We start from the raw sequence: 26,286 nt of genomic DNA, 5'->3' as shown, positions 1-26,286 counted from the left end.
TTAGTTGTGATTTTGATCCCAAAGGCAGTTGAAGTATGAAACGAGACACCAATACTTTTCTTAATAATGAGCTTATTCACGGAGTGCAGCATTACAAATGTCTGCACCCTATCTAATAGCCCAGTGTCCTAGCGATTGCACTCAATACTGAGACCATGCCCTTGACCTGTGTAACCTTAATATAATTAACAACTGTCAAAGAAAATTTCACTTCCAGATACTCTGCAAACAAAATTAAAATTAAACTTTTCAGGCAGAATATTTCAGAGAATCATTAATCAGTAATAACTGTCAAGATTTTGTAACATGAATATTGTTTCTGTGAAAAGCTACCCGACAGGTACAGCATGAATTTGGGGGGGGGGGGGGGGGGGCGGCAGGTGGACCAGACATCTGTTTTGCAATTGTTGCAAAGTTTGCTGGGAACTGGGAAGGTGAGCAGGGAGGAAAAATACCCGAAAACCATCATGCGTTTGTAATGACATTTTGACACTTCACCCCAAACTCCCAACGCTTTTTCTATTTTTACACTACCTGTTATATCATGCTGTTTGAAGGACTCACTGTAGGTCTGATATTGATTGGGACAGTGCTTCTTTAGCCATTTACAAACATCTTGCTGAGTCCATAGAGCCACTGGTTTGCTTAGTTTTACTTGCCCAGGGTTTGACTGGAAAAGAATACAAATTCCACAAACATTAACATAATAGGTTAGAACAAATAATCTGCAACATTGATACTAAAGCCTTCCTCAATACAACACCTTACAACCCAAATTTTGCAGTCTCACAAGGTTCCAAAATTTACCTAAAATACAGTCTCTACTCAGAAACAATTGTTCACAGAAATGATCATAAGTACAATTGGAGATATTACGATCCCAGACCAGACTCCAACAGTGGCTAGGATGCTAGACCAAAACCCCAAATTTTTGTTTATTTGAAAGACTGTGCAGAAAGAATGATTTGCTTCAGGAGTGATTGCATGAAGAAATAAGGCTTGGTTATTTTTAAAATTATAACTACAATATTAAACTTTAACTTCACACCCAAAAAGAACACCCAAAAAGAACAGCTTACAATTACCCCTTAACACAACTATACAATTTCCCATTAAACACAAAAAAAGAACCATACAGCTCTCAATCTATCTTACTGTGGGAGAATTGTGGATTCAGACAGATTAGAAGAAAACTCCTCCCTCTTCAAAGATTCTCCACCAACTGCCTCTCTAATGCTTTCAAGATGTCTTTCTGCCTTCTTTGGCTCCACCCAGCAACGACAATCTCCCCAAGCTGAAAAACAAGGCTGCATGATAGAACAGTGGTTAGGGTCCCAGGTTCGATTCCCAGCTTGGGTCACTGTCTGTGAGAAGTCTGCACGTTCTCCCTGTATCTGTGTGGGTTTCCTCCGGGAGCTCCGGTTTCCTCCAAGTCCAAAGATGTATAGGTCAGGTGGATTGGCCATGCTAAATTGCCCTTCATGTCCAAAAAGGTTGGGTGGGGTTACTGGGATAGTGTGGGCTTGGGTAGGCTGCTCATTCCAAGGACCGGGCAGACTCGATGGGTTGAATGGCCTCCTTCTGCACTGTAGATTCTATGATTTTATGAAACAAACACATTCTAGTCCCAGAAAACCCTTAAATTGCTCACTACATTTATAATCCAATTTTCCTAACATCTTCCAATCACCAAAGAGGGATAAAAACCTACTGACACTGGGTTGTTGTGGCTTCCAAAATAGAAAGATTCATTAAAACAGGTATTTACTTATATGAACCTCTCAAAAAGCCTGTGATAGATACAGCAACACATATGTAACTCAATAAATCATAGGGTTTACAATTCAGAAGGAGGCCCATTGAATCTGCACCGGCCTATGGAAAGAGTACCCTACTTAAGCCCACGCCTCCACCCCATCCCCGTAATCCAGTAACCCCACCTAACCTTGTGAACACTAAGGGGCAATTTAGCATTGCCAATCCACCTAAACGGCACATCTTTGGACTGTGGGGGGAAACTCACGCAGGCCATGGGGAGAAAGTGCAAACTCCACACAGAAAGTCACCAGAGGCCAGAATTGAATCTGGGACCCTGGGGCTGTGAGGCAACAGTGTTAACCACTGTGCCACCATGCTGCCCCCTGGTCACTCGTCATTCTGAAGCACCTCAATTTGCCAGGGTACAGGATTGATATACAGTAATGCAGCTCAACCATCTCCAATGATTATATCAATGTTCACAATAATTGCATACAGGCCAATTATAGAAGACACCAAGAAAAGTATTTGCATAGGTCGAGCAAACTGTAGCCCTGATTTTCAAAACAATGGGCTGCTTCTCCAGCATGGTGAAGAAAGTAGCCAAAATTCTAAATCCGGCTCTTGAATTCAGCACGTCCCATTTTCACAGGGATGAGAATGGTGACAGGCCACCTTATGCACATGCTCATTTTACAGAGGCAGCGCTCTATTTAAATCATCAGTTGCCTCTACTGAAGTGGGGTTTTGGTAGGTCAGGAGTGTGAATCCCCACATGTGCCAAGAACAAGTCTGAACTTTTGAGTTTCTTTGGGTAACCAGGGATTTGGTCTGGGGACACCTTTCGGGGGGGGGTATTGTGTTAAAAGTGGAACTGATAAAAGGGGACATAAATGTGCCCAAAAAGTGCATAAACACTATCAAGCTCATTGTAATGGTCAAGAGGCAATCAACTTTCAAAACTGCCAGTTGCACCTGTCAAAGCATTTAAAAGCTCTTCCCTTTAAATCTTTGAAAAATATGCCAGGAGTGTGAAAAAATATTGCTTGCTATGTCTGTTGTCATAAGCTTGAGGGCTTCCATTACTGGATTGCTGTTGCCGGACAATTTCACAACCATCAATTATCTTGTAAGGTGCCTGCTATTTCACACTTTGATTGACTGCTACAAGTAGTTATCGACTCTTTGAAGTGGGACTATGAATTCCAATGCCTGTTATTATAAGAGATTATGTGCTTGAATGAAATGTGTGTTGACCGAAGGCTTTATGATGTGTTGATTGAAGGATGATGGAATGCAAATGTAGTAAATGGGTGTTCATGAAGAAGAGTTTTTCTCCAAAATAGTGAAGTCTGCAATGTATATTTAGAACTTTAATTTATAGAACTCTATTTTATCTCATCTCTGCATGAGTTTAAGGTCTGCCTATGGTGGATACTAGGAGTGTTGATATGGTAGGTGTAAGGGGCATGGATTAGCATCAGTTGGCATAAGGGTGTTAAGAACCATGAGGCTGTGGAAAATATAGGGTGGCATGGGTGGGGTGGTGTTCCTTTCATGTTTTCATCTTGACATCATGTCAGAGTCCTGAGGCAGGTCTTGCACCTAGCCAACCTCCACACCAGGCACCTTCCTCAATTCTTCCTGGGTTGCCCGCCCCAACTTCAAATTCAACCTGTTCTCCCAGATGGAAAATCCGACTTCCAGGCAGCATTTTTAAAGGCTGGGTTTGTGGAGCCAGGACTTCTCCTGTCTGCGTTGCCAATCCTGGTGCGAATATCTGGATCTAATGTTGGAATTTCAGAGACTGCCTATTTTTACTGCAACTTGCATCATTCCAACCCCACAACCACTACCATCTAGAAGGACAAGAGCAGCAGTTACCTGGGAACCCCACCACCTGGAGGTTCCCCTCCAATCCCTCACCACCCTGACTTGGAAACAAAACACTGCTCCTTCATCCTGGAACTCTCTCCCTAACAGCATAGTGGGTGTACCTACACTTCAAGGACTGCAGTGGTTCAAGAAGGCAACTCACCATCACCTTCTGAGGGCAACAAGGGATGGGCAGTAAATGCTGGCCTAACATGCTGTAAATGAATTTTTACAAATATATTCTGGGAATGAAATTATTAGTATGAATATTGCAATATGAGGTAATTAATTGAGTAATTTCATTGCTATTGAGCTAATAAGATATACACCGTGCTCAACATTTTCTGTGGATCCAACGGCTTGTACATTACTCCCAACAGGAAAAGCACCATTAAATGTCCTCTCGCAATTTGCACACACCTGTCTGATCCATTTCAGAAGCATTGTTATCATTAGTGGACTAAATGCTGTTGCTAATGGACCAGTTTGAATGATGTTAAAAAAATAAACAATGAATTCTGCAATGCTTGGGTTATGGAATTGTCACTCATGAAAGATGAATCGGTTGGAGTTAAATAATGATTGTCCTCAAACGATCAAGGGCAATTTTCAAAGATCATATATGATATGGAATCTAAAATGGTAAATCAAAATGTACATGGTTTACAAAATAAAAACACGTTTAGTTGACCATATGGTTTTTCTTTCCATATATTCCGTCACTCATGCTGTTGGGGAAAGAATGACAATGGAGAAATGTATTCTTTAAAGGCATGTTTAAAACTAGAAAATATAAATTGATAGGGTATCCAATCTTGGTCTCAAAAATAATATTAATTTTGCAGTATGATTTCAAACCCCTCCCAAAGCTTTCACCGTCACCATTCACAGTTCAAATTATCTTGATATGGAAATATCCTAAAATTTTTGAAAACATGATTGAGGTTATTGTATATATTGCAATAAACCGATACAACACTAAAATCATCCTGCCTTTTATGAAAGAGAATTATAGTCACAAGTTAAACAAACAAGAAGTTCCAAAATATGCTGTGGCTCAGTCAGCATTCAAAGAAATTATGCTCAAGGTGTAGATCCTGTGTCAGATTTGCTGGAGTTTGTGTCCAAAACATCACCTATCTTTTCATTTTTGTTGGTTGATCTGCTGTGGTAATTCCAGCATCTTCAATTTTTATTTCAGATTACTAGCATTTCCTCAGCTGGTTAAGGCAATAAGGAATTGAGCTCATGAAGCAGATTCAATGATAATGTTGGATCAATCATATAGAATCATAGAATCTATACAGTGCAGAAGGAGATATCAGCTGCAGCAGTGCGATGTTGTTACAGATTGACCTCAAGGAACATGTGGAAGACGTGGAAAAACTGATTGTTTCTGTTCTTGATTACTGCATTTGCCAGACCGCACGAGATACCAGGCCACAAGCAGATTATCCGATCCCAATTAAAAGTGGATATGGGGGTAATGCAAGATGGCATAAGGTAGGTGACCATCCACAATCTAATTAAATGGCAGAGTAGGCTGGAGAGGTCTATTAGCCTACTCCTGCTCCCATGATCCTATAAGGTGCACTAAGATTTTAGGAAGAAATATCCAGAAAAAAATTCTATGTATATAGGTATTCAATATTAATATTTACCACAGAACAGTGCAGCTTGAAGTCTTACTAATCATATCTTCATTATCATTGGTGTTAAGTGAACTGTCGCTTTCTTCAAATACACATCTTCACTGCCATCTAGAGCATTGCTGATATGGCTCTTCTCGAATAATTGTCTTGTTTCACTAATTCCCACAAAGTTTCTCAACCACTCGTGTAATGTCCCAGTCGTGACTTGGGAGTCTCCACCATTCAATCCACTTCCCATGCACAAACTGTTTAAATGGCTAGTTTGAGATGTCCAGGGACTATAATTGGCTACTAAGACTGCCTGGAATCACAGCCAGCTAGTCTTCGGCCCAAGTTATATGTGCCCAAAACTGGAGCTACTATTTCAGAAGGCCACCCGCGGATACTTTGACCACCCTTTCTCCAGCCATAATTTATCTCTTCTTCAATCACCCATCCCACATGATAAACATGAACAAGGATTTAATGTAGAATTTCAAGCATTTGTTCTCATGGTTAAAAGCTGCCCCTGTTACAGACAGAGATAAACAGCATCACAGGCCAAAATGACAGTGTAGTGGGTATTCTCACACCTAGCCAATTTATTGATATTGTTTCAGCACCTTCAACAGTCAACAGTCTTGTTTGACGCACCATCAGAATTTAGACAGATAATCAATATAGACGAAGTTCCCTTAAGCTTAAAACAACGCTATTGCCTTTGCATTAATCATGAACATGCAAAATAGCTTTACTTTGTATTTGGTTGACGTCTTCTGTGCTATCCCAGAATGTAGAACCAAGATGTTGTACCAGCTAAATCAGCAATACTGCTTACTAATGCTACTGAAGGGAACTGGCTATTTCTTATAGGTAAAAGAGTCATTAAATTAGCCATTTTAATGCAAATACTAAAGCCCAGTTTAAAATCCATTTTAAAATGGATTTCATCATAAAACTTCCAGCATAACTTTAGATTACAAAAACACACAGCTTGCAGGATTTGCAGTGGCAAAGCACAGAATTTGAAACATCTACAGTCTAACTAGAAGCAAATGAAACAATTCGATGAAAATCACAATAAGTTAACATGAATAAAATGAATCTGCCATTGTTCAAAATGTGAATAAGTATAGCAGTCAGCCGAAAACAGATCTGGTTAAAAAAAGTGTAGATTATATTCCAACACACACAAACATCTAAAAATGCGACATATTCATAGCTATGTTGCATTTTAATGATTGATAACTGACCATCCAACCAAATGCATTTGAGACCCATCCAAGCCAATCAGCACATTGCAGGGGTAGGGACAGATGGAGTCAGACTGATAACATTCTCTTTAAACATTCACCTTAAACATTCTCCTTAAACAGAGGTTCGGGCAGCTATTTTTCTTCCAGGATCACTCTATACCTTTTCCCTGACTACCCGCTATCCTTATTTCTTATTTTCATATTTCCACTCTAACTCTTGAACTTTGCGCAAGCTGTTTTGCTTTGAGCAAGAACCATTACTGTATTTTTGAAAGTTAAATCTGTTGTAAACCATTAAGCCAATTATTTCTCTTAAAGTCTTTTGCTGGCAAGGGCTTTATTGAGAACATTTGATTTGTAACCACAAGAAGATCTGTCTCTCAAATATAATCAATAGACACAATAAAAGATTTTTATTTCGCATCCGAGAAGTGTAACTTAAATTCTACTGAGTTTTGACGTGTATACGAGACTACACTTAAACCGCACGGTAGAGTCCTACAGTTGGCGTAGTCGGCAGGACTATATAGACTATATAGTCTTGTTTAACGCACCCTCAGAATTTAGACAGATAATCAATATAGACGAAGTTCCCTTGATCTTAAAACAACGCAATCGCCTTTGCATTAATCATGAACATGTGAAATTCAAATAGCTTTACTTTGTATTTGGTTGACAACTTCTGTGCTACCCCAGAATATAGAACCAAGATGTTGTACCAGCTAAATCAGCAACACTGCTTAATAATGCTATTCTCCTTGCTTCACATAGCAATTGATTGCTATTCAATTCCTCCTATCCAATTTTATACCTTTCTTCCAGCTGTGATGATTTTGCAGCATGCCCACAAAATATCTGCTTGCTCTTTTCTATTTTCACCAGTGCTTCATCATGTTTCTTCCATTCCAATATAATATTCTCAGTGTGAGGACTAAAATGTCTTTCCACTGCTCTACTTCCATTGCTCTTTGGCATATGTTGCCACTTCTAGTTTGAAACGTATTGCATAAGAAAACCTTTTCTAAAATCTATTGTGAATGGGTACGAAATAAAAACCCACAAGCCCGTAATGTCATCACTGCGTGCAGTTCTGTAACACATACCAATGACCTATACAACAGGGGAACCTGCAGACCATAAGGTGCATGGCAATCTAACGCAACTTTTGTTTTGCCCCAGAGAAGAACACATCTTAAGGACTGGCAAATCTGATCCGATCCCCCAGATTCTGCTAAATGTGCACAGATCTCAAAGTTAGATGAAGCAAACATCAAGATCACAAGGTCATTCAGCTGCTTAGGCAGTACAAACGCTCACTGAATGAAGAATGCCTTTTTTTGGGTGAGGTATTGATGAGTATCCAGCAAGGAGTCACAACCTTCAAGGGAAGTCATGATGTGGAGATGCCGGTGTTGGACTGGGGTGAGCACAGTAAGAAGTCTTACAATGCCAGGTTAAAGTCCAACAGGTTTGTTTCAAATCACTAGCTTTCGGAGCACTGCTCCTCCCTCAGGTGAATCCTGAGGAAGGAGCAGTGCTCCGAAAGCTAGTGATTCAAAACAAACCTGTTGGACTTTAACCTGGTGTTCGAAGACTTCTTACTGTGTTCAAGAGAAGTGGTGGAGATGAAAGCTAATTTCACATGCAGAAAGTGGTTGAAGAAATGTATTATAGAAAAGCCTGAAAATTTCATATTTAGCTAACGGCAAAGACAAAAATATTTCACAGCTACTGCTTATACTTGATCATACTGAAAAGAATGTGTTAAGAGTGCCACCTAATGGATGTATTTGGAAAGAACAATTTCTTACAACGATTTTCAAAAAAAGACCGAGCAAAGCGATCTGACAACCTGCCATATCCAGTTGTGAATGGTCGTGGGCAATTAAGGAACTAACAGGAGGAGCAGCCTCCACAGACACCCCCATCTTCAAAGATGGATGAGCCCAGCATATCAGTGGAAAAGACAAGACCAAAGTATTTGCTTCAGCCAGAAGGACATGATAGTTAGGGATTTTCAAATCCAGGGTCGCGACCCGCGGGTTTGTGTCGGGAGGATCACAGAACGATCAGTCGTGGTGCTCCCAATCGCGGGAGGAGCACCCAACAGCCGCGGCGGATTTTAGATTGAGAATTCTGGCTCAGCAGCTGCAACATTTGACCTTGCTCCATCCGATTGGCATCCAACAAAGAACAAAGAAATGTACAGCACAGGAACAGGCCTTTCAGCCCTCCAAGCCCGTGCCGACCATGCTGCCCGACTAAATTACAATCATCTACACTTCCTGGGTCCGTATCCCTCTATTTCAATCCTATTCATGTATTTGTCAAGATGCCCCTTAAATGTCACTATCGTCCCTGCTTCCACCACCTCCTCCGGCAGCGAGTTCCAGGCACCCACTACCCTCTGCGTAAAAAACATGCCTCGCACATCTACTCTAAACCTTGCCCCTCTCACCTTAAAACTATGCCCCCTAGTAATTGACCCCTTTATCCCGGGGAAAAGCCTCTGACTATCCACTCTGTCTATGCCCTTCATAAGTTTGTAGACCTCTATCGGGTCGCCCCTCAACCTCCTTCGTTCCAGTGAGAACAGATTATCCAATGGGTGATTAACTTTCCTAACGTCATATTCAACGTCTACTTCTCTGCTGACCAATAAGAGGAGGGGGGGGGCCGTGCCTCTGGTGGTGGGACTGAGCTCAGGGCCTGTGAAGGACACAGAAAGCAGCCAAGTGAGATTTGTGTGAGGAGTGAGAATGGCGGGTTACGGTGCTGGAATAACAGGAATGCGGAATATTTGGCTAATGGTAAAGTTCTTGAAAGTGTGGATGAGCAGCGGGATCTAGGTGTCCATGTACATAGATCCCTGAAAGTTGCCACCCAGGCTGATAGGGTTGTGAAGAAGGCCTATGGAGTGTTGGCCTTTATTGGTAGAGGGATTGAGTTCCGGAGTCGGGAGGTCATGTTGCAGCTGTACAGAACTCTGGTCCGGCCGCATTTGGAGTATTGCGTACAGTTCTGGTCACCTCATTATAGGAAGGACGTGGAGGCTTTGGAGCGGGTGCAGAGGAGATTTACCAGGATGTTGCCTGGTATGGAGGGAAAATCTTATGAGGAAAGGCTGATGGACTTGAGGTTGTTTTCGTTGGAGAGAAGAAGGTTAAGAGGAGACTTAATAGAGGCATACAAAGTGATCAGGGGGTTGGATAGGGTGGACAGTGAGAGCCTTCTCCCGCGGATGGATATGGCTGGCACGAGGGGACATAACTTTAAACTGAGGGGTAATAGATATAGGACAGAGGTCAGAGGTAGGTTCTTTACGCAAAGAGTAGTGAGGCCATGGAATGCCCTACCTGCTACAGTAGTGAACTCGCCAACATTGAGGGCATTTAAAAGTTTATTGGATAAACATATGGATGATAATGGCATAGTGTAGGTTAGATGGCTTTTGTTTCGGTGCAACATCGTGGGCCAAAGGGCCTGTACTGCGCTGTATTGTTCTATGTTCTATGTTCTATAGATAGGATGCAGAGCTGGGCTGAGAAGTGGCAAATGGAGTTTAACCCTGAAAAATGTGAGGTTGTCCATTTTGGAAGGACAAATATGAATGCGGAATACAGGGTTAACGGTAGAGTTCCTGGCAATGTGGAGGAGCAGTGAGATCTTGGGGTCTATGTTCATACATCTTTGAAAGTTGCCACTCAAGTGGATAGAGCTGTGAAGAAGGCCTATGGTGTGCTAGCGTTCTTTAACAGAGGGATTGAATTGAAGAGCCGTGAGGTGATGATGCAGCTGTACAAAACTTTGGTAAGGCCACATTTGGAGTACTGTGTACAGTTCTGGTCGCCTCATTTTAGGAAGGATGTGGAAGCTTTCGAAAAGGTGCAAAGGAGATTTACCAGGATGTTGCCTGGAATGGAGAGTAGGTCTTACGAGGAAAGGTTGAGGGTGCTAGGCCTTTTCTCATTAGAACGGAGAAGGATGAGGGGCGACTTGATAGAGGTTTATAAGATGATCAGGGGAATAGATAGAGTAGACAGAGACTTTATCCCCGGGTGGAACAAACCATTACAAGGGGACATAAATTTAAGGTGAATGGTGGAAGATATGGGGGGGGATGTCAGAGGTAGGTTCTTTACCCAGAGAGTAGTGGGGGCATGGAATGCACTGCCTGTGGAAGTAGTTGAGTCGGAAACATTAGGGACCTTCAAGCAGTTATTGGATAGGTACATGGATTACGGTAGAATGATATAGTGTAGATTAATTTGTTCTTGAGGGCAGCACGGTAGCATTGTGGATAGCACAATTGCTTCACAGTTCCAGGGTCCCAGGTTCGATTCCGGCTTGGGTCACTATCTGTGCGGAGTCTGCACATCCTCTCCGTGTCTGCGTGGGTTTCCTCCGGGTGCTCCGGTTTCCTCCCACAGTCCAAAGATGTGCGGGTTAGGTGGATTGGCTAGGATAAATTGCCCTTAGTGTCCAAAATTGCCCTTCGTGTTGGGTGGGGTTGCTGGGTTGTGGGAATAGGGTGGAGGTGTTGACCTTGCGTAGGGTGCTCTTTCCAAGAGCCGGTGCAGACTCAATGGGCCGAATGTCCTCCTGCACTGTAAATTCAATGATAATCTATGATTAATCTAGGTCAAAGGTTCGGCACAACATCGTGGGCCGAAGGGCCTGTTCTGTGCTGTATTTTTCTATGTTCTATGTTCTATATCCAGCAGGCAGGAAGATGGTTGTAGTTGTTGAAGCCAATCATCTCAGTCCCAGATCTCTGCTACAGGAGCTCCTCAGGGTTGTGTCCTAAATCCAACATTCTTCAGTTGCTTCAATGACTTTTGTTCCATCATAAAATCAAATGGGATGTGCATTTAATTGCACAACATTCAACACCATTTGCGACTCCTCAGATACGAAAACAGGCTGCACAAATATGCAGCAATATCTGGGACAACATTCAGGAGTGGTCTGACAAGTGGCTTGTACCATTCATGCCACAAAAAAGTGCTAGTCAATTACCATCCCCAACAAGAGAGAATCTAAACATCTCCCCTTGACGTTCATTGGCATTACCATCATTGAATCCCCCACAATCATCCTTCTGGAGGTTACCATTGATCAGAAACTGAACTGGACTAGCCATATGAATAGCGTGGCTACAAGAGCAAGTCAGAGGCTAGGAACTCACCTCCTGACTGCTCAAAGTCTGTCCACCATCTACAATGAGGCAGGAATGTGATGGAATGCTCTCCATTTGCCTGAATGGTTGCGGCTGCAACAACACTCAACTGACTCAGCATCCTGTGCATTTCGTACTTGTGGGATAAGATTGAAACCACTCAAGTCTGTAAGTCGCAGTAACAGTGACTTTATTCACAAAACGCACTTGGGAAACACAACCCTCCTCCTCCAGGGTGACTGGTATTAAGGCTGTGTAACAGATGACCCTTAAACTATATAATCCTAATAAGGCAGACTTGTACAGGCTGCAGCTGTAATTTAACTAACTGAAGGTTGAAGTCTGTGCTTCTTGTCACACTTTTGCTTACCCATCCTGGGAAGGCCATTAAGTATGTTGTTGTTACTGTCCCAAACCATCACGTTGAGAAATGGCTCTAATGACTTATCTTAAGCTGTTAATGCTCATAACTACATTTGCCTTCTTTCAAAGCTATTACTGTTGAATTATTTCAATTACCCCACTTCAGTCCCTCCTTTTGGATCCCTGGTCAGGCACTACCTCTGCTCACCAGAAACTCTAGGGATTCTTCTAGAGTCCAGTGTGCTTCAATTCTGCTGCCCTACCATTCTCTTACGGATTTGTCGAAGTTCTATTGACCTAGCTAGACATGGAACCATCATTTCATTAAATTGCAAAATCTTGATCAATGTTCACGCGTTTCTATTTCCTGGGAGGGAAATGTCAATAGTTGCGTCAATAGACACCCCTTATTGGCCAGCATTACTATCTGCACTGCTTGGGATACCATTAGTCTCTGACAACAACTATTAAGTCTGAAACATGTGCAATGGCTGTTACTCTCCTGACTTCCCACCAGTTATACTGTATTATTTCCTGGCCTGATTATGGACAGAGTCCTCCAATCTTTCAGCCTTTCCTGTGGCAACCTTCATCTCGTGATTACTGACAGCTTTGTTCCAAAAATCTCCTGGTAGTGATCAAAGCCCTTTCCACTGTTACCCAAGCTATTCGACACAGAGTGTCGACAATGTTCAACGTACTGTCCCACTGTGGACTGAGGATCATGTCTGCAAGATGAAAGCCCTTCACTGTAATGGAGCCTGTGATCTTTGTAAGCAAAATGTGTGCTATTGTCATACCCTGATCCTCCACATATGTACTTTGTCATTTCCTTCAGAAAGCACCACTGCGTTGGGGAGGTTTGGGCTGCATTGAAGGCCCCTTCAAGAGCGTTAACCAACAACATAATGGTAGAATCATTACTGATGGATTTCAGGATATCGCAGCAGCAGATGATGTAATGCTGTGATCCTCAAAAGAACTTTGTCAAACACAAATTCCCTTTCACAAAACCATGTTGACTCGGCCTAGTTGTCTTATGATTTTCACTACCTCCTTAATAATGGATTATAATATTTTCCTAATGTTAGATGTTAGGCTACAGGTCTATTGTTTCCTGCTTTCCATCCCCCTGCTTTCTTAATAGTGGTGTTATGTTTGCAATTTTCCAATCTGGTGGAACCTTTCCAGAATCTACCAAATTTAGGAAGATTAGAACCAATATATCCACCATCACTGCAGCCACTTCCTCCAAGATCCTAGGATACAGGCCATCAAGTCTAGGGGACTTTTAGTCCCATGTGTTTTCCTGGTATTTTTTCTCTAGTGATAGTAATTATTTTCAGCTCCTCTGTCCCATTTGCCTAATATTATTTGGAAGCATCTTCTACTATCAATGCAGATACAAAATACTTGGTCAAAGTCTCTGCCATTTCTTTGTCCCAATTATTAATTCCCCAGGCTCATCTGATGAGGGACGGAAACCTCAGCTACTCTCTTCCTTTATATTATAATGGGCCAGGGTTTTAGGGAACCCCAAAAGTATATCATGGAGTTCACCTGACCCATGACTTTTAATAGATTTTGGTTATGGGGAGCACAATGGGCCCACCTTACAGGTGTGATGCAACAGAGGTCTAAAGTATTTTTAAAACAAAACAATGTTTATTCTATGAATCCAGTTAACATTTTATGAACACACAGTAAACAGTTCATCAACTACCAACTCTGACCACTCCCCAAAAGATACAATACTCTATCGATAACCCTTAATAACTTCCCAAACAACATCCATAACTTCAAACCTTTTTAAACAAAGACAGCAGGTTTACATTCGCGACAGAAACAGGTATTACTTTGAAATCATCAATGAGCTTTAACTTGTAGAGAGATTATAACACAGCTGCTCGCTTTGAATGCAACTCTCCAACTCTGAAAACGAAACCAAAAACACATTACAGCTCCCAGTTCAAAACGAAAGTGAAAGACAGACAGCCCAGCTCCACCCACACACTGACATCACTGCAGCTATTTAATAAACACCCATTTCTTAAAAGGTACAGCCACCTGACAATAGATACTTTAGAAGTTTTTACTTTCTCTATATTTTGTGCTAGTTCTCACTCATACTCAATTTCTTTCTCATTTAAGAAAAAAAAAGAAAAAAAAAAGAAGAAAAAAAAATCGGCCTTGGCTCATTTCTAAAATTGTCCCAATCTTCTGGCCTACTAATCTTTTTGCCAATTTGCACATTTCCCTGATACCACCCTTAACTTCCTTAGTTACCCACAGCGTCTTTCTTCCTCAATGGAATATATCTTTTTGAGATTTATGAAATATTTCCTAAAATATCTGTCATTACTTTTCTACTGTCTTACCTTTTTAAACCTATTTTCCCAGACAACTTTAGCCAATTCTGTCTTCATACCTTTGTAATTGCCTTCATTGAAGTTTCAGACCCTAATTTCTAACCCTTAAACTGAATGTGAAATTCTACCATGGTATGATCACTATTACCTAGAAAATCCCTTACTAGGATGTCATTAATTAATCCTGTCTCATTACACATATCTAAAATATGTCTGTTTCTGGCTGGTTCCAGAAAGTATTGTTCTATAAAAACAAACATTCAGATACACAGTGGGAACGCATCTTGCTATTTTTGTCATTCTGATTTGGCCAATCTATATGGAGATTAAAATCTTCCACGATTATTACACCACCTTTCTTACATTTTCAGACAAGTTATTTAAATTTTGCTTGGCTATGGTCAGGGTTTTCAAAACAAAAAGTGGCAATCAACGGTTTACTTAAAAAAAAAAGACAGTCAACATGGGGCTTTGAAAGAGACAATGGCACATTCATAATCTTAAAAGTAAAACTAACCAATGATTTCCCAAGAACATTAACCAAACTCAATCTGCTGTATTTGTTGAATTGTAAATGGTAAAAAGTATTTGCATAAAATGAAATTCAATCATAGCTTTAATATAGAAGAAATTAATTATTTCTCTTACTATACTGAAGGAGGTAGCAAGCTTACGTACTGTAAAAATGTGTCAGGCTATTGTCAAAAACAGGGGTTCCAGCGCTATTACTTATTTCAAAGGAAAGCAAGATCTTGAAGTGGTTCCAAGGTTGCTGTATAATATAAGGCTAGAGTTGGGGTTAATATATTAGCATGGATGGAGCATAGGTTATAGGACAGAAGACAAAATTGTAATTAAATGGACATTTTCAAATTGGCAGGTTGTTAGTCGTGGGATCGATGCTAGGGCCTGTACAATGCATACTGATAACTTATCTGAAGGGACCAAGAGTGGTGTACATGATGGGCTTGAGCGAGAGAGACTGCCCTTGGCATCAAGGCAGTATGGCATAAAAGGAACCTGAGAAAACTGAAGTTGATGGGAATTGGAGGAAAATTCTCTACTGGTTGGGGTTACACCTAGTACAAAGGCTGATGGTTGTGGCTGTTGCAGTTCTGACACGGCAAAAGTTCATTTTCTGGGAGAGTGCTGCTCCAACAACATTCAAGATTAGCCCCATCCAGGAAAAGCACATTAAACATTCACTTGTTTCACCAACTGTGCACAGTGGCAGCAGTATGCACCATCTACAAGATTTAAGAAAACAAGGCTTCTTTCACAGCACGCTAAAAAGCTGCGATTGCTGCCACCTAGAAAAACAAGGGAAGCCGACGCATAAAGAAAATCACCATCTCCATGTTTCCCTCGAACCCGCATACCATTCTGACTTGTATTATATCACCATTCCTTCATGGGCATGGTTTCAAAGCCCGGGAACTCGCTGTGCATTGACCTACCCCAGATGGACCAGTGATTCAGGAAGGCAGCCCACCACCACCTACGAGGAGAATGAAGGATAAGCAAAAAATGGTAGCCTAGATGGAGGCAATCATTTCCAATGTACGGACAAAAATTCCAAGTTTGCTGACAATACAAAACTAAATGGGGAAGTTAGCTGTGGGGAGGACACAAGAGCCTGCAAAGGGATATAGAGCAGTTGAGTGGGTGGGCAAGATGGCAGGTGGAATATAATGTGGGGAAGTACAGGGAAAGCAGATGAACAGTTTTTTTTAAAAAAATGGTTTCCAGAGAGATTTGGGTGCTTTGGACAAAAAGCAAAAGTTAAAATGCAGGAAAGCAATTAGGAAGGCAGATAGTACACTGGTCTTTATTGCACAGGAGTAAGATAAGTAATATCAACTACTTATCTTTATCAATGATAAAAACTCCATTGTTAAATAATAAAGATACTTCAGCTTTTATGTGCATATCCCAATCTTTATTTCACTCTGAAATCTGTTGAAAAAGTAAAATATGGCAGCGCATTTTACTTGCAGGTTTGCTGTGTGAGATAAACCTTGTATGTGGCTGGCTGCTGGGTACCTGGTGATCTCCTTAATTTGACACCAAATTTAAATTAATGTTGGGAAAGGGGAAACCCATGCCATAGAGATAACGACATCTGTAGGGGCAGCTTTTTGAGGTCAGCAATGAGTGCCACTGCATCACTGCATGCCTTGCATAGATATATAATCACTAAACATAGGAATGCAGTAATTGCAGGCCTTAAAATAGTGCAAGTTATACATTGTTTTATTGAAAAAAATACTTTGTAGGGAAGTTAAGTTCTGGGAGCTCTTATTTTTAGTTTATTTATATTCTTTAGTTGACAACCACTGTGCCACAGACTGGCAAACTCATTCAAGTCATAATCTAATACAAACTATAATTAGGTTATCAACCCTCCTTTCTTTAGTGCTCATTGAAACAGATTGTACTGGCTGTGTATATTATTATGTGGCACAAACTAATTACGGGAAGATAGCTCCTCTTCTCAATTGGTACAAACAATTGTTCAGATAATCAAAAAAGGTGCAAAACTACATGAACACTAAAATGAACAAGAAAGTCATTGTGCGGAAGCAGCACAGGTTTCTATAAACTGTTTTTCTAATGTGCATAGCCCTATACTTGTATTTTCAAGTACATGACGATATCATTCCTGAAGAGAGTTTTATTCAATTAGAACCATTTGCCAGGAGTTTATTTCTTCAATCTTTCACAGCTTTATAAATCTTACCATCCTCCAGCACGACTCCATTATCGTAGGAATCCACAAAATATTTTGGGTTATCATTAAAAGATTTGTATAATCTTCCTTTGCCTCCAATTATTATGTCCTGTGACACTGATCATGTTGCCGGGAAAAGCTAGTAGGTTACCAGCTCAACCTCTTGCATCAATAATAAAGTTAAGATTGAACATGGTCTGCTTTCATCTACAGCAACTATTTTCTTAAAATTTTATTAAGCCGAGCAGGTTTTTACTATTTTATTGATTTTTAATTTATTTTTTTTGAAGAGTATCCAATTATTTCCCCCCCCCCCCCCCAAGGGGCAATTTAGTGTGGCCAATCCACCTCCCCTGCACATCTTTGTGTTGTGGGGGTGAGACTCACACAGACAAGGGGAGAATATGCAAACTCCATCCGGACACCTTGAGGCAACAGTGCTAACCACTGCGTCACCATACTGCTCCGAGCAAGGTTTTTTTTTTTAAAAAACAAGATAAATTTAGGTTATTATTCTTGTGATACAGATATTACCTCTACAAAATGGTTTACCCTCATTCCAAACATATAATTCAACTTTACAAAAAGATGATACATTCTAATTCCTAAAACATTCTTTAAAAGCATGGTGCAGACCGGAAAATGTTATGTTAATTTGTCATGTTACTGTTCATAGGCAGAAGATCAATATTAGAGAATGCAACAAACTTGCTATATTGACAAGAGAAAAAGCACCTGATGCAGTTGTCATGAGAATGTCACTTTAAGAAATGTCTGTCTGCTCATGTTACTGCAGTGATGTCAGAGTGTGGGTGAAGCTGAGCTCTGGCTCTGTTTTTTTGGTTTCACTTTGAGAAAAGCTTGGGTGTGCTTGTGTCTTTTTGGTTTCGTTTATCAGTTTGGAGCTGAAGCCAGACAAAGCAGGTAGACTCCTGTTTTCTCTGCCATGAGAAGACTATCTCTTGATTATTTGGTGGATTCAGAATTATAAATGTTCTGAGTAGTGACTTTAACCTGATGTGCTTCTGGTAAAGGTTATATTTTTTGTAAGTCTTCTGGATGTTAAAAGGACAGCGTATGCATTACTTAGTGTTGTATTCTTTGGGGGTTGCATGTGATTTAATGGTTGCTAAGATGTTCACTGTCTGTTTTAAAATGGTTAACTTGAGTTCATAGAATAAACAATGTTTTGCTTTAAAACATACTTTTCCATTTCTGCTCTACCACACCTGTAGAGTGGGCCATGTGCTCCCCATACCACAATATATTAAAAGTTGTGGGTCAGGTGAACTCCATGATATACTTTCAGGTTCTGTAAACCCTGGCCCATAACAAATTGGGGGCTCGTCCGGGATAAAAGTCTATCTATTGGATTGGCTTAGTGAACTTAAAGACAGTGAGGGGTGAGCATACATATTGTGGTTGCTTTCCAGGTGTGGTATTCTAGTTTAAGTGGGGAATGTGTTGTGGACAATGGTTCTTTCAGAGGCTCTGAAGCTTTTGGGGGTGGAGACGGTCACACGCAGTACCTTACGGACAGAGACTAAAAGCAGACTGTTAGATTTGGCAAAAACATTACAATTAACATTACCTGACAAAATGTGAAAAGACAAGATAATTATGGCACTGACTAAGCATTTAAAGTTGCCTGAGATACAGTTTGACTCATTGGAAATGGCAAAAATGCAGTTACAAATTAAACAAATGGAACATGAGAAAGAAGTAAAGTGACTTGAATACGAAAGAGAGGAGAAAGAGAGAGAGAGGAAAATGAAAAGGTGAGAGAAGAAAGGAGAAAAGATTAGCCCTAGTAGAAAAAAAGACAAAGGGAGATACAGATCAGGGAAAAAGATAAAGAGAGAGAGTTTGAACTTCAGAAAATGGCCATGAAACATGACAGTCAGTTAAAATTGGCAGACGTAAAAGGGAACGTACAGTTGGATGATAGTGACGAGGATTCATAGAATTTATCATGGAATTTACAGTGCAGAAGGAGGCCATTCGGCCCATCAAGTCTGCACCGGCTCTTGGAAAGAGCACCCTACCCAAGGTCAACACCTCCATTCTATCCCCATAACCCAGTAACCTCACCCAACACTAAGTGCAATTTATCATGGCCAATCCACCTAAACTGCACATCTTTGGACTGTGGGAGGAAACCCACGCACACACGAGGAGGATGTGCAGACTCCACACAGACAGTGACCCAAGCCGAAATCGACACCTGGGACCCTGGAGCTGTGAAGCAATTGTGCTATCCGCAATGCTACCGTGCTGCCCCTATAGTGATAGTGAGAAAGAGCGTCAAAGTCGAAGGCGTGGTGGGGATTGTTATGGGCAAGGCGATTTCAGAACCCCAAAATGTATCATGGAGTTCAACCAACCTCTTCCTTTAATGTATTTGTTGCTTTTCCGAGCACACGGCTTTTTCCCTAGGTGTGGGATTACAATTATGGACACGTGGGTTTTTAAACACAAAACAACGTTTATTCCATGAACTCAACTTAACATCTTAAATAAACATTGGATCTCTTAACACCCCTTACTTCAAAGATAACTCAGAAAATATTGCAACCGTAAATAATGCCTTAAAATGTTCCTTCAAAGAGACTTAACACCTTTAAACAAAATCACATCAGGTTAAAGGCTTTACTTCAAAATCACCCAAATGATCCAGAGATGGTCTTTCATGGCAGAAATCCAGCTCACTGCAAAACACAGACACACACCCAGCTCTTATCCAAACCAGAACTTCTCAAGCTGCTGTCTCAAACTGGCTTTCTCCTTTTAATCAGCTCACAGCAAAGCAGCCAGGCACTTTTAAACTGCTCTCAGCAAAACCAGCCAGGCACTATTCAAAACTGAAACTTCAAAATGGTTGAACTGAGCTGAGCTCCACCCACTCTCTGACATCACCATTTTCTTAAAAGTGCATTGCTTACACATCCATTTCGTAAAGGCACTCTTGCATGACACCTCCACCCAAGAAAACAAAACATCAACTTCAAGATGGTTTCATTTTTCACTTTTGCACCATCCACTAAGAAATGTACACAGTAAATATACCTTTTCGTTTTTAAAAAAAACAACACATGCAAACAGGTATAATAATATAGTCCATTTTTCTTTGTTCTTCTTCTCCAACCGAAATCCTTCTCGATTTACAGTCTCTGAACAAAATCTCTGCACGATCCATCCATTCCTCTACTCCTCGGCATTTCTCTTCAGAAACTTTAGTTGAATCGGACCAGAGTCCCTTGCAATATTCTAATACAGAAACATTGGTTACCACAGCTTTCAGGCAGTCAAATGCCTGTTGAAAGTCCGCTGTCCCTTGAAATTTTTGACGTTTCTTTAGCAAGTCCATCAGTGGAGTAATCACGCCACAAAACATTTGCACAAATGTTCGATCAAATCCACTCATGCTAAGAAATCGCAATATCTCCCTTCGTCTTGAGGGTATCGGAAACGCCACAAGGAAAGTGATTCGGGCTTCTCCAAATTCACTTTCGGCGAGGCTCATCACCAAACCCGCCTCCTAATGTCGATCGAAGAACTCCATACGATGTTTTAAATTTTCTTTCCATGTCTGGAAGTTGGAAATAAAAGTAGATTGTCCCAGTTTCTCCATGCAATCCTTCAATGGTGGGGCAGGATAAGAGTCCATTCTTGTAACTGCATTCACCTTTCTATAGTCCACACACAACCGTTGGGTACCGTCTGGTTTAGGCACCATCACTATGGGTGAGCTCCATTGGCTGCAACCCACTTCAATTATGCCATTCTTCAGCATACTCTCAATCTCTCTGTTAACCTGTGCCAATTTTAAAGGATTAAGTCTATATGGATGTTATTTGATAGAAACAGCATTTCCCACATCTACATCATGTATAGCCATTTTAGTACTTCCCAATTTATCTCTACAAACTTGCCCATGTGATATCAATAACTCTTTCAGGTCAGTTCGTTTTTCCTCTGGAAGGTAACTTAACAATTCATCCCAATTTTTAAGAACATCCTCATTTTCCAATTTAATTTGAGGTATGTCAAATTCACAGTCATCTGGATTTGGTTCGTCACCTGAGTTAGAATCATTAAAACCTCCTTTTCTCTCCCTCCCTTGCAAAGTACCTTTTAAGCACTCGGTGAGTCTTCCTTTTATCTGGTGTTTTTAACCACATAATTCACCTCACTTAATTTCCTTTCAATCTGAAACGGTCCACAAAACCTAGCTTTTAAAGGCTCACCTACCACAAGTAACAACACTAAAACTTTATCTCCACTGGCAAAACTACGAACTTTGGATTTCTTGTCCGCTACCTGTTTCATCACATTTTGTGCAACTTTCAAATGTTGTCAAGCCAATTCACCTGCTCTATTTAATCGTTCCCTAAAATTTGACACTTAATCCAATAATGTAATTTCAGATTTCTCACCCAGCAATTTTTCTTTAATCAGTTTAAGTGGTACCTCATGACCAAAAATTAGTTCAAAAGGACTAACTTTGGTAGACTCATTAGGTGCATCCCTAATTGAAAACAATACGAATGGAATTCCTTCATCCCAATCCTCTGGATAATCTTGACAATAAGCCCTCAACATTGTCTTTAATGTCTGATGCCACCTTTCTAAAGCTCCCTGTGATTCTGGATGGTACGCAGTTGATTTAAATAGTTTCATTCCTAAGCTATCCATAACTTCTTTGAATAACTGATGTAAAATTTGTTCTTTGATCAGATTGAATTTCTGTGGGTAGTCCATAACTAGTAAAGAATTTAAGTAACTCCTCCACAATCATTTTAGCTGTAATATTACATACTGGAATGGCCTCTGGAAACCTAATAGACACATCCATTATAGTCAAAAGATATTGATTCCCACTTTTTGTTTTAGGAAGCGGTCCTACACAATTGATTAGGACCCTTGCAAAAGGTTCCTCAAATGCTGGAATGGGTATTAAGGGCACTGGTTTTATCACTGCTTGAAGTTTCCCTATCACTTGACAGGTGTGACATGATTGACAAAATTTAACTACATCTTTATGGAGTCCAGGCCAATAAAAATGTTTCTGGATTTTAGCTTGAGTTTTCCTTATTCCCAAATGAACACCCATTGGTGCCTCATGTACAACTTGCAACACCTCCTTTCTATACCCTACCGGCAATGATGAACTTCTGCCTATTTTTCATCTGCCTGCATATGTACAGGTCTCCATTTTCTCATCAAGACATCATTTTTACGGTAATAACACTCTGGGATACTCTCAGATTCCTCTTCCGAATATGCTTTCTGATATATCCGTTTTATTTCTACATCTTTCTGTTGTAACTCCGCCAATTTTCCTGAACTAAAAATATCCGCCTCATCCTCCACCTGTTCTTTTCCAACCATCTGATCAAAAATAGTTTCTGATAATTGCACTTCAACTTCATCTTCACTCTTTGATTTCTCCTCTTGTCTTAACCTGTGACTTTGCGACCTTGTTACTACACAATCCAGAAAAATCCCAGGATATTCGCCCTTCAACACTTTAGTTGACTGATTTTCCAATGGCTTATCAACCACATTAGGCATCACTCACACCTGCGATCCAGCTATATCATTACCCAAGATAAACTGTATTCCTGGACAAGATAGTTTCTCTATTACTCCTATTACCACTTCACCACTCTTCACTGGACTTTCCAACCTTACCTCATACAATGGAACACTACTCCTCTCACCTTGAATTCCACATATCACCACCTTTTCTGGCCACATTCTTCCCAAACTACATAATTCCTCATCTCTTACCATTAAAGATTGACTAGCCCCTCTATCTCTTAAAATTGTGACTTCTTTACCTGCTCCTACTGATACACAGGAGTAAACTTTACCCACACAAGTAAATTCTTGAAAGATATCTGGCACCTTCTTAACAATTACTTCTTGAACAGGCTGTAACAATCGTTTGCACCACCTTCGCTTCCCTTGGGCTTTTCTTTACCACTCTAACAAACCCCACTGTCTCATCCTGTTTTACCACATCAGCCTTCCCAGTGCTTTTCTTCAACCACCAGCACTGTGACTTTACATTATTACAGTGAAAACATCTGAAACTTTTCATTTCTTTTCCACCCTCCTAGATTTCATTTTTAATCTGAGGTACACTCTCTTTATTGTCTCCCATCAGATCACCTTTACCACTTGAGTATTTCTCATGTCCCCAGTTTCTATCCCTCACAGGCTGAAACTGATGTCGGAAACCAATCTTTGATTTATGAACTAATTCATAATCATCTGCCATTTCTGCTGCTAAACTCGCAGTTTTAACCCTCTGCTCTTCCACATGAGTTCTCACTACATCAGGAATTGAATTTTTAAACTCCTCCAAAAGTAAATTTTCTGAGAGCTTCATACGTTTGGTCTATTTTCAAAGCCCTTATCCACCTATCAAAATTACTCTGTTTGAGCTTTTCAAACTCCATGTATGTTTGACCAAATTCTTTCCTTAAATTTCTAAACCTTTGTCTGTAAGCTTCAGGCACTAGCTCATATGCACTTAAGATGGATTTCTTCACCTCCTCATACGTTCCAGGCACCTCCTCCGGTAGTGATGCAAACACTTCACCAGCTCTACCTACCAGCTTTGTTTGAATCCGTAACACCCACATGTCCTGTGGCCATTTCATTTGTTTAGCTACCTTCTCAAATTAAATGAAAAAGGCTTCCACTACCTTCTCGTCAAACATTGGCAATGCTTGGACATATTTAAATAGATGCCCACCAAGCCTTCTACTATGACGCTGTTTCTCACTATCCTCATCACTATCATCCAACTGTACGTTTCCCTTTACGTCTGCCAATTTTAACTGATTGTCATGTTTCATCGCCATTTTCTGAAGTTCAAACTCGCTCTATCTTTTTCCCTGATCTGTATCTCCCTTTCTTTTTCTTTCAGTTCTGCTAGTGCTATTCTTTCTTTTCTCTTTCCTCTCTTCCTCTCACTTTCTCTTTCCTCTCTTCCTCTCACTTTCTCTTTCCTCTCTTCCTCTCACTTTCTCTTTCCTCTCACTTTCTCTTTCCTCTCTTCCTCTCACTTTCTCTTTCCTCTCTTCCTCTCTTCCTCTCACTTTTTCTTTCCTCTCTTCCTCTCACTTTCTCTTTCCTCTCTTCCTCTCACTTTCTCTTTCCTCTCTTCCTCTCACTTTCTCTTTCCTCTCTTCCTCTCACTTTCTCTTTCCTCTCTTCCTCTCACTTTCTCTTTCCTCTCTTCCTCTCACTTTCTCTTTCCTCTCTTCCTCTCACTTTCTCTTTCCTCTCTTCCTCTCACTTTCTCTTTCCTCTCACTTTCTCTTTCCTCTCTTCCTCTCACTTTCTCTTTCCTCTCTTCCTCTCACTTTCTCTTTCCTCTCTTCCTCTCACTTTCTCTTTCCTCTCTTCCTCTCACTTTCTCTTTCCTCTCTTCCTCTCACTTTCTCTTTCCTCTCTTCCTCTCACTTTCTCTTTCCTCTCTTCCTCTCACTTTCTCTTTCCTCTCTTCCTCTCACTTTCTCTTTCCTCTCTTCCTCTCACTTTCTCTTTCCTCTCTTCCTCACTTTCTCTTTCCTCTCTTCCTCTCACTTTCTCTTTCCTCTCTTCCTCTCACTTTCTCTTTCCTCTCTTCCTCTCACTTTCTCTTTCCTCTCTTCCTCTCACTTTCTCTTTCCCTCTTCCTCTCACTTTCTCTTTCTCTCTTCCTCTCACTTTCTCTCTCTCTCGCTCTTTCCTCTCTCTCTCTCGCTCTTTCCTCTCTCTCTCTCGCTCTTTCCTCTCTCTCTCTCGCTCTTTCCTCTCTCTCTCTCGCTCTTTCCTCTCTCTCTCTCGCTCTTTCCTCTCTCTCTCTCGCTCTTTCCTCTCTCTCTCTCGCTCTTTCCTCTCTCTCTCTCGCTCTTTCCTCTCTCTCTCTCGCTCTTTCCTCTCTCTCTCTCGCTCTTTCCTCTCTCTCTCTCGCTCTTTCCTCTCTCTCTCTCGCTCTTTCCTCTCTCTCTCTCGCTCTTTCCTCTCTCTCTCGCTCTTTCCTCTCTCTCTCGCTCTTGCCTCTCTCTCTCGCTCTTGCCTCTCTCTCTCTCTCGCTCTTGCCTCTCTCTCTCTCGCTCTTGCCTCTCTCTCTCTCTCGCTCTTGCCTCTCTCTCTCTCTCGCTCTTGCCTCTCTCTCTCTCTCGCTCTTGCCTCTCTCTCTCTCTCTCTTGCCTCTCTCTCTCTCTCTCTTGCCTCTCTCTCTCTCTCTCTCTCTCTCTCTCGCTCTTGCCTCTCTCTCTCTCTCTCTCGCTCTTGCCTCTCTCTCTCTCTCTCTCTCGCTCTTGCCTCTCTCTCTCTCTCTCTCTTGCTCTTGCCTCTCTCTCTCTTGCTCTTGCCTCTCTCTCTCTTGCTCTTGCCTCTCTCTCTCTTGCTCTTGCCTCTCTCTCTCTTGCTCTTGCCTCTCTCTCTCTTGCTCTTGCCTCTCTCTCTCTTGCTCTTGCCTCTCTCTCTCTTGCTCTTGCCTCTCTCTCTCTTGCTCTTGCCTCTCTCTCTCTTGCTCTTGCCTCTCTCTCTCTTGCTCTTGCCTCTCTCTCTCTTGCTCTTGCCTCTCTCTCTCTTGCTCTTGCCTCTCTCTCTCTTGCTCTTGCCTCTCTCTCTCTTGCTCTTGCCTCTCTCTCTCTTGCTCTTGCCTCTCTCTCTCTTGCTCTTGCCTCTCTCTCTCTTGCTCTTGCCTCTCTCTCTCTCTTGCTCTTGCCTCTCTCTTTCTCTTTCTCTTGCTCTTGCCTCTCTCTCTCTCTCTCTCTCTCTCTTGCTCTTGCCTCTCTCTCTCTCTCTCTCTCTTGCTCTTGCCTCTCTCGCTCTTGCTCTCGCCTCTCTCTCTCTCGCTCTCGCCTCTCTCTCTCTCGCTCTCGCATCTCTCTCTCTCTCGCTCTCGCCTCTCTCTCTCTCGCTCTCGCCTCTCTCTCTCTCGCTCTCGCCTCTCTCTCTCTCGCTCTCGCCTCTCTCTCTCTCGCTCTCGCCTCTCTCTCTCTCGCTCTCGCCTCTCTCTCTCTCGCTCTCGCCTCTCTCGCTCTCGCTCTCGCCTCTCTCGCTCTCGCCTCTCTCGCTCTCGCCTCTCTCTCTCTCGCTCTCGCCTCTCTCTCTC

The 26,286-nt window shown here is 41.5% G+C and overlaps 1 protein-coding gene across 4 annotated transcripts in view; it reads right to left on the bottom strand.

Annotated features, from left to right (window-relative positions):
- The window catches only part of samd12 (sterile alpha motif domain containing 12), a 234,754-nt gene that overhangs the window by 160,709 nt on the left and 47,759 nt on the right, over positions 1-26,286 (bottom strand). For all 4 annotated transcript variants that reach the window (XM_072467406.1, XM_072467405.1, XM_072467407.1 and 1 more), the window contains exon 3: positions 535-670. In XM_072467406.1, coding sequence (XP_072323507.1) covers positions 535-670 — 136 coding nt within the window. The remainder of the gene's footprint in view (positions 1-534; positions 671-26,286) is intronic.

This window comes from Scyliorhinus torazame, chromosome 11 (assembly GCF_047496885.1).
Source record: "Scyliorhinus torazame isolate Kashiwa2021f chromosome 11, sScyTor2.1, whole genome shotgun sequence".
NCBI lineage: Eukaryota > Metazoa > Chordata > Chondrichthyes > Carcharhiniformes > Scyliorhinidae > Scyliorhinus > Scyliorhinus torazame.
The sequence above is the reverse complement of the archived record's forward strand: the minus strand, read 5'-3'. Positions and strand labels throughout refer to the sequence as shown.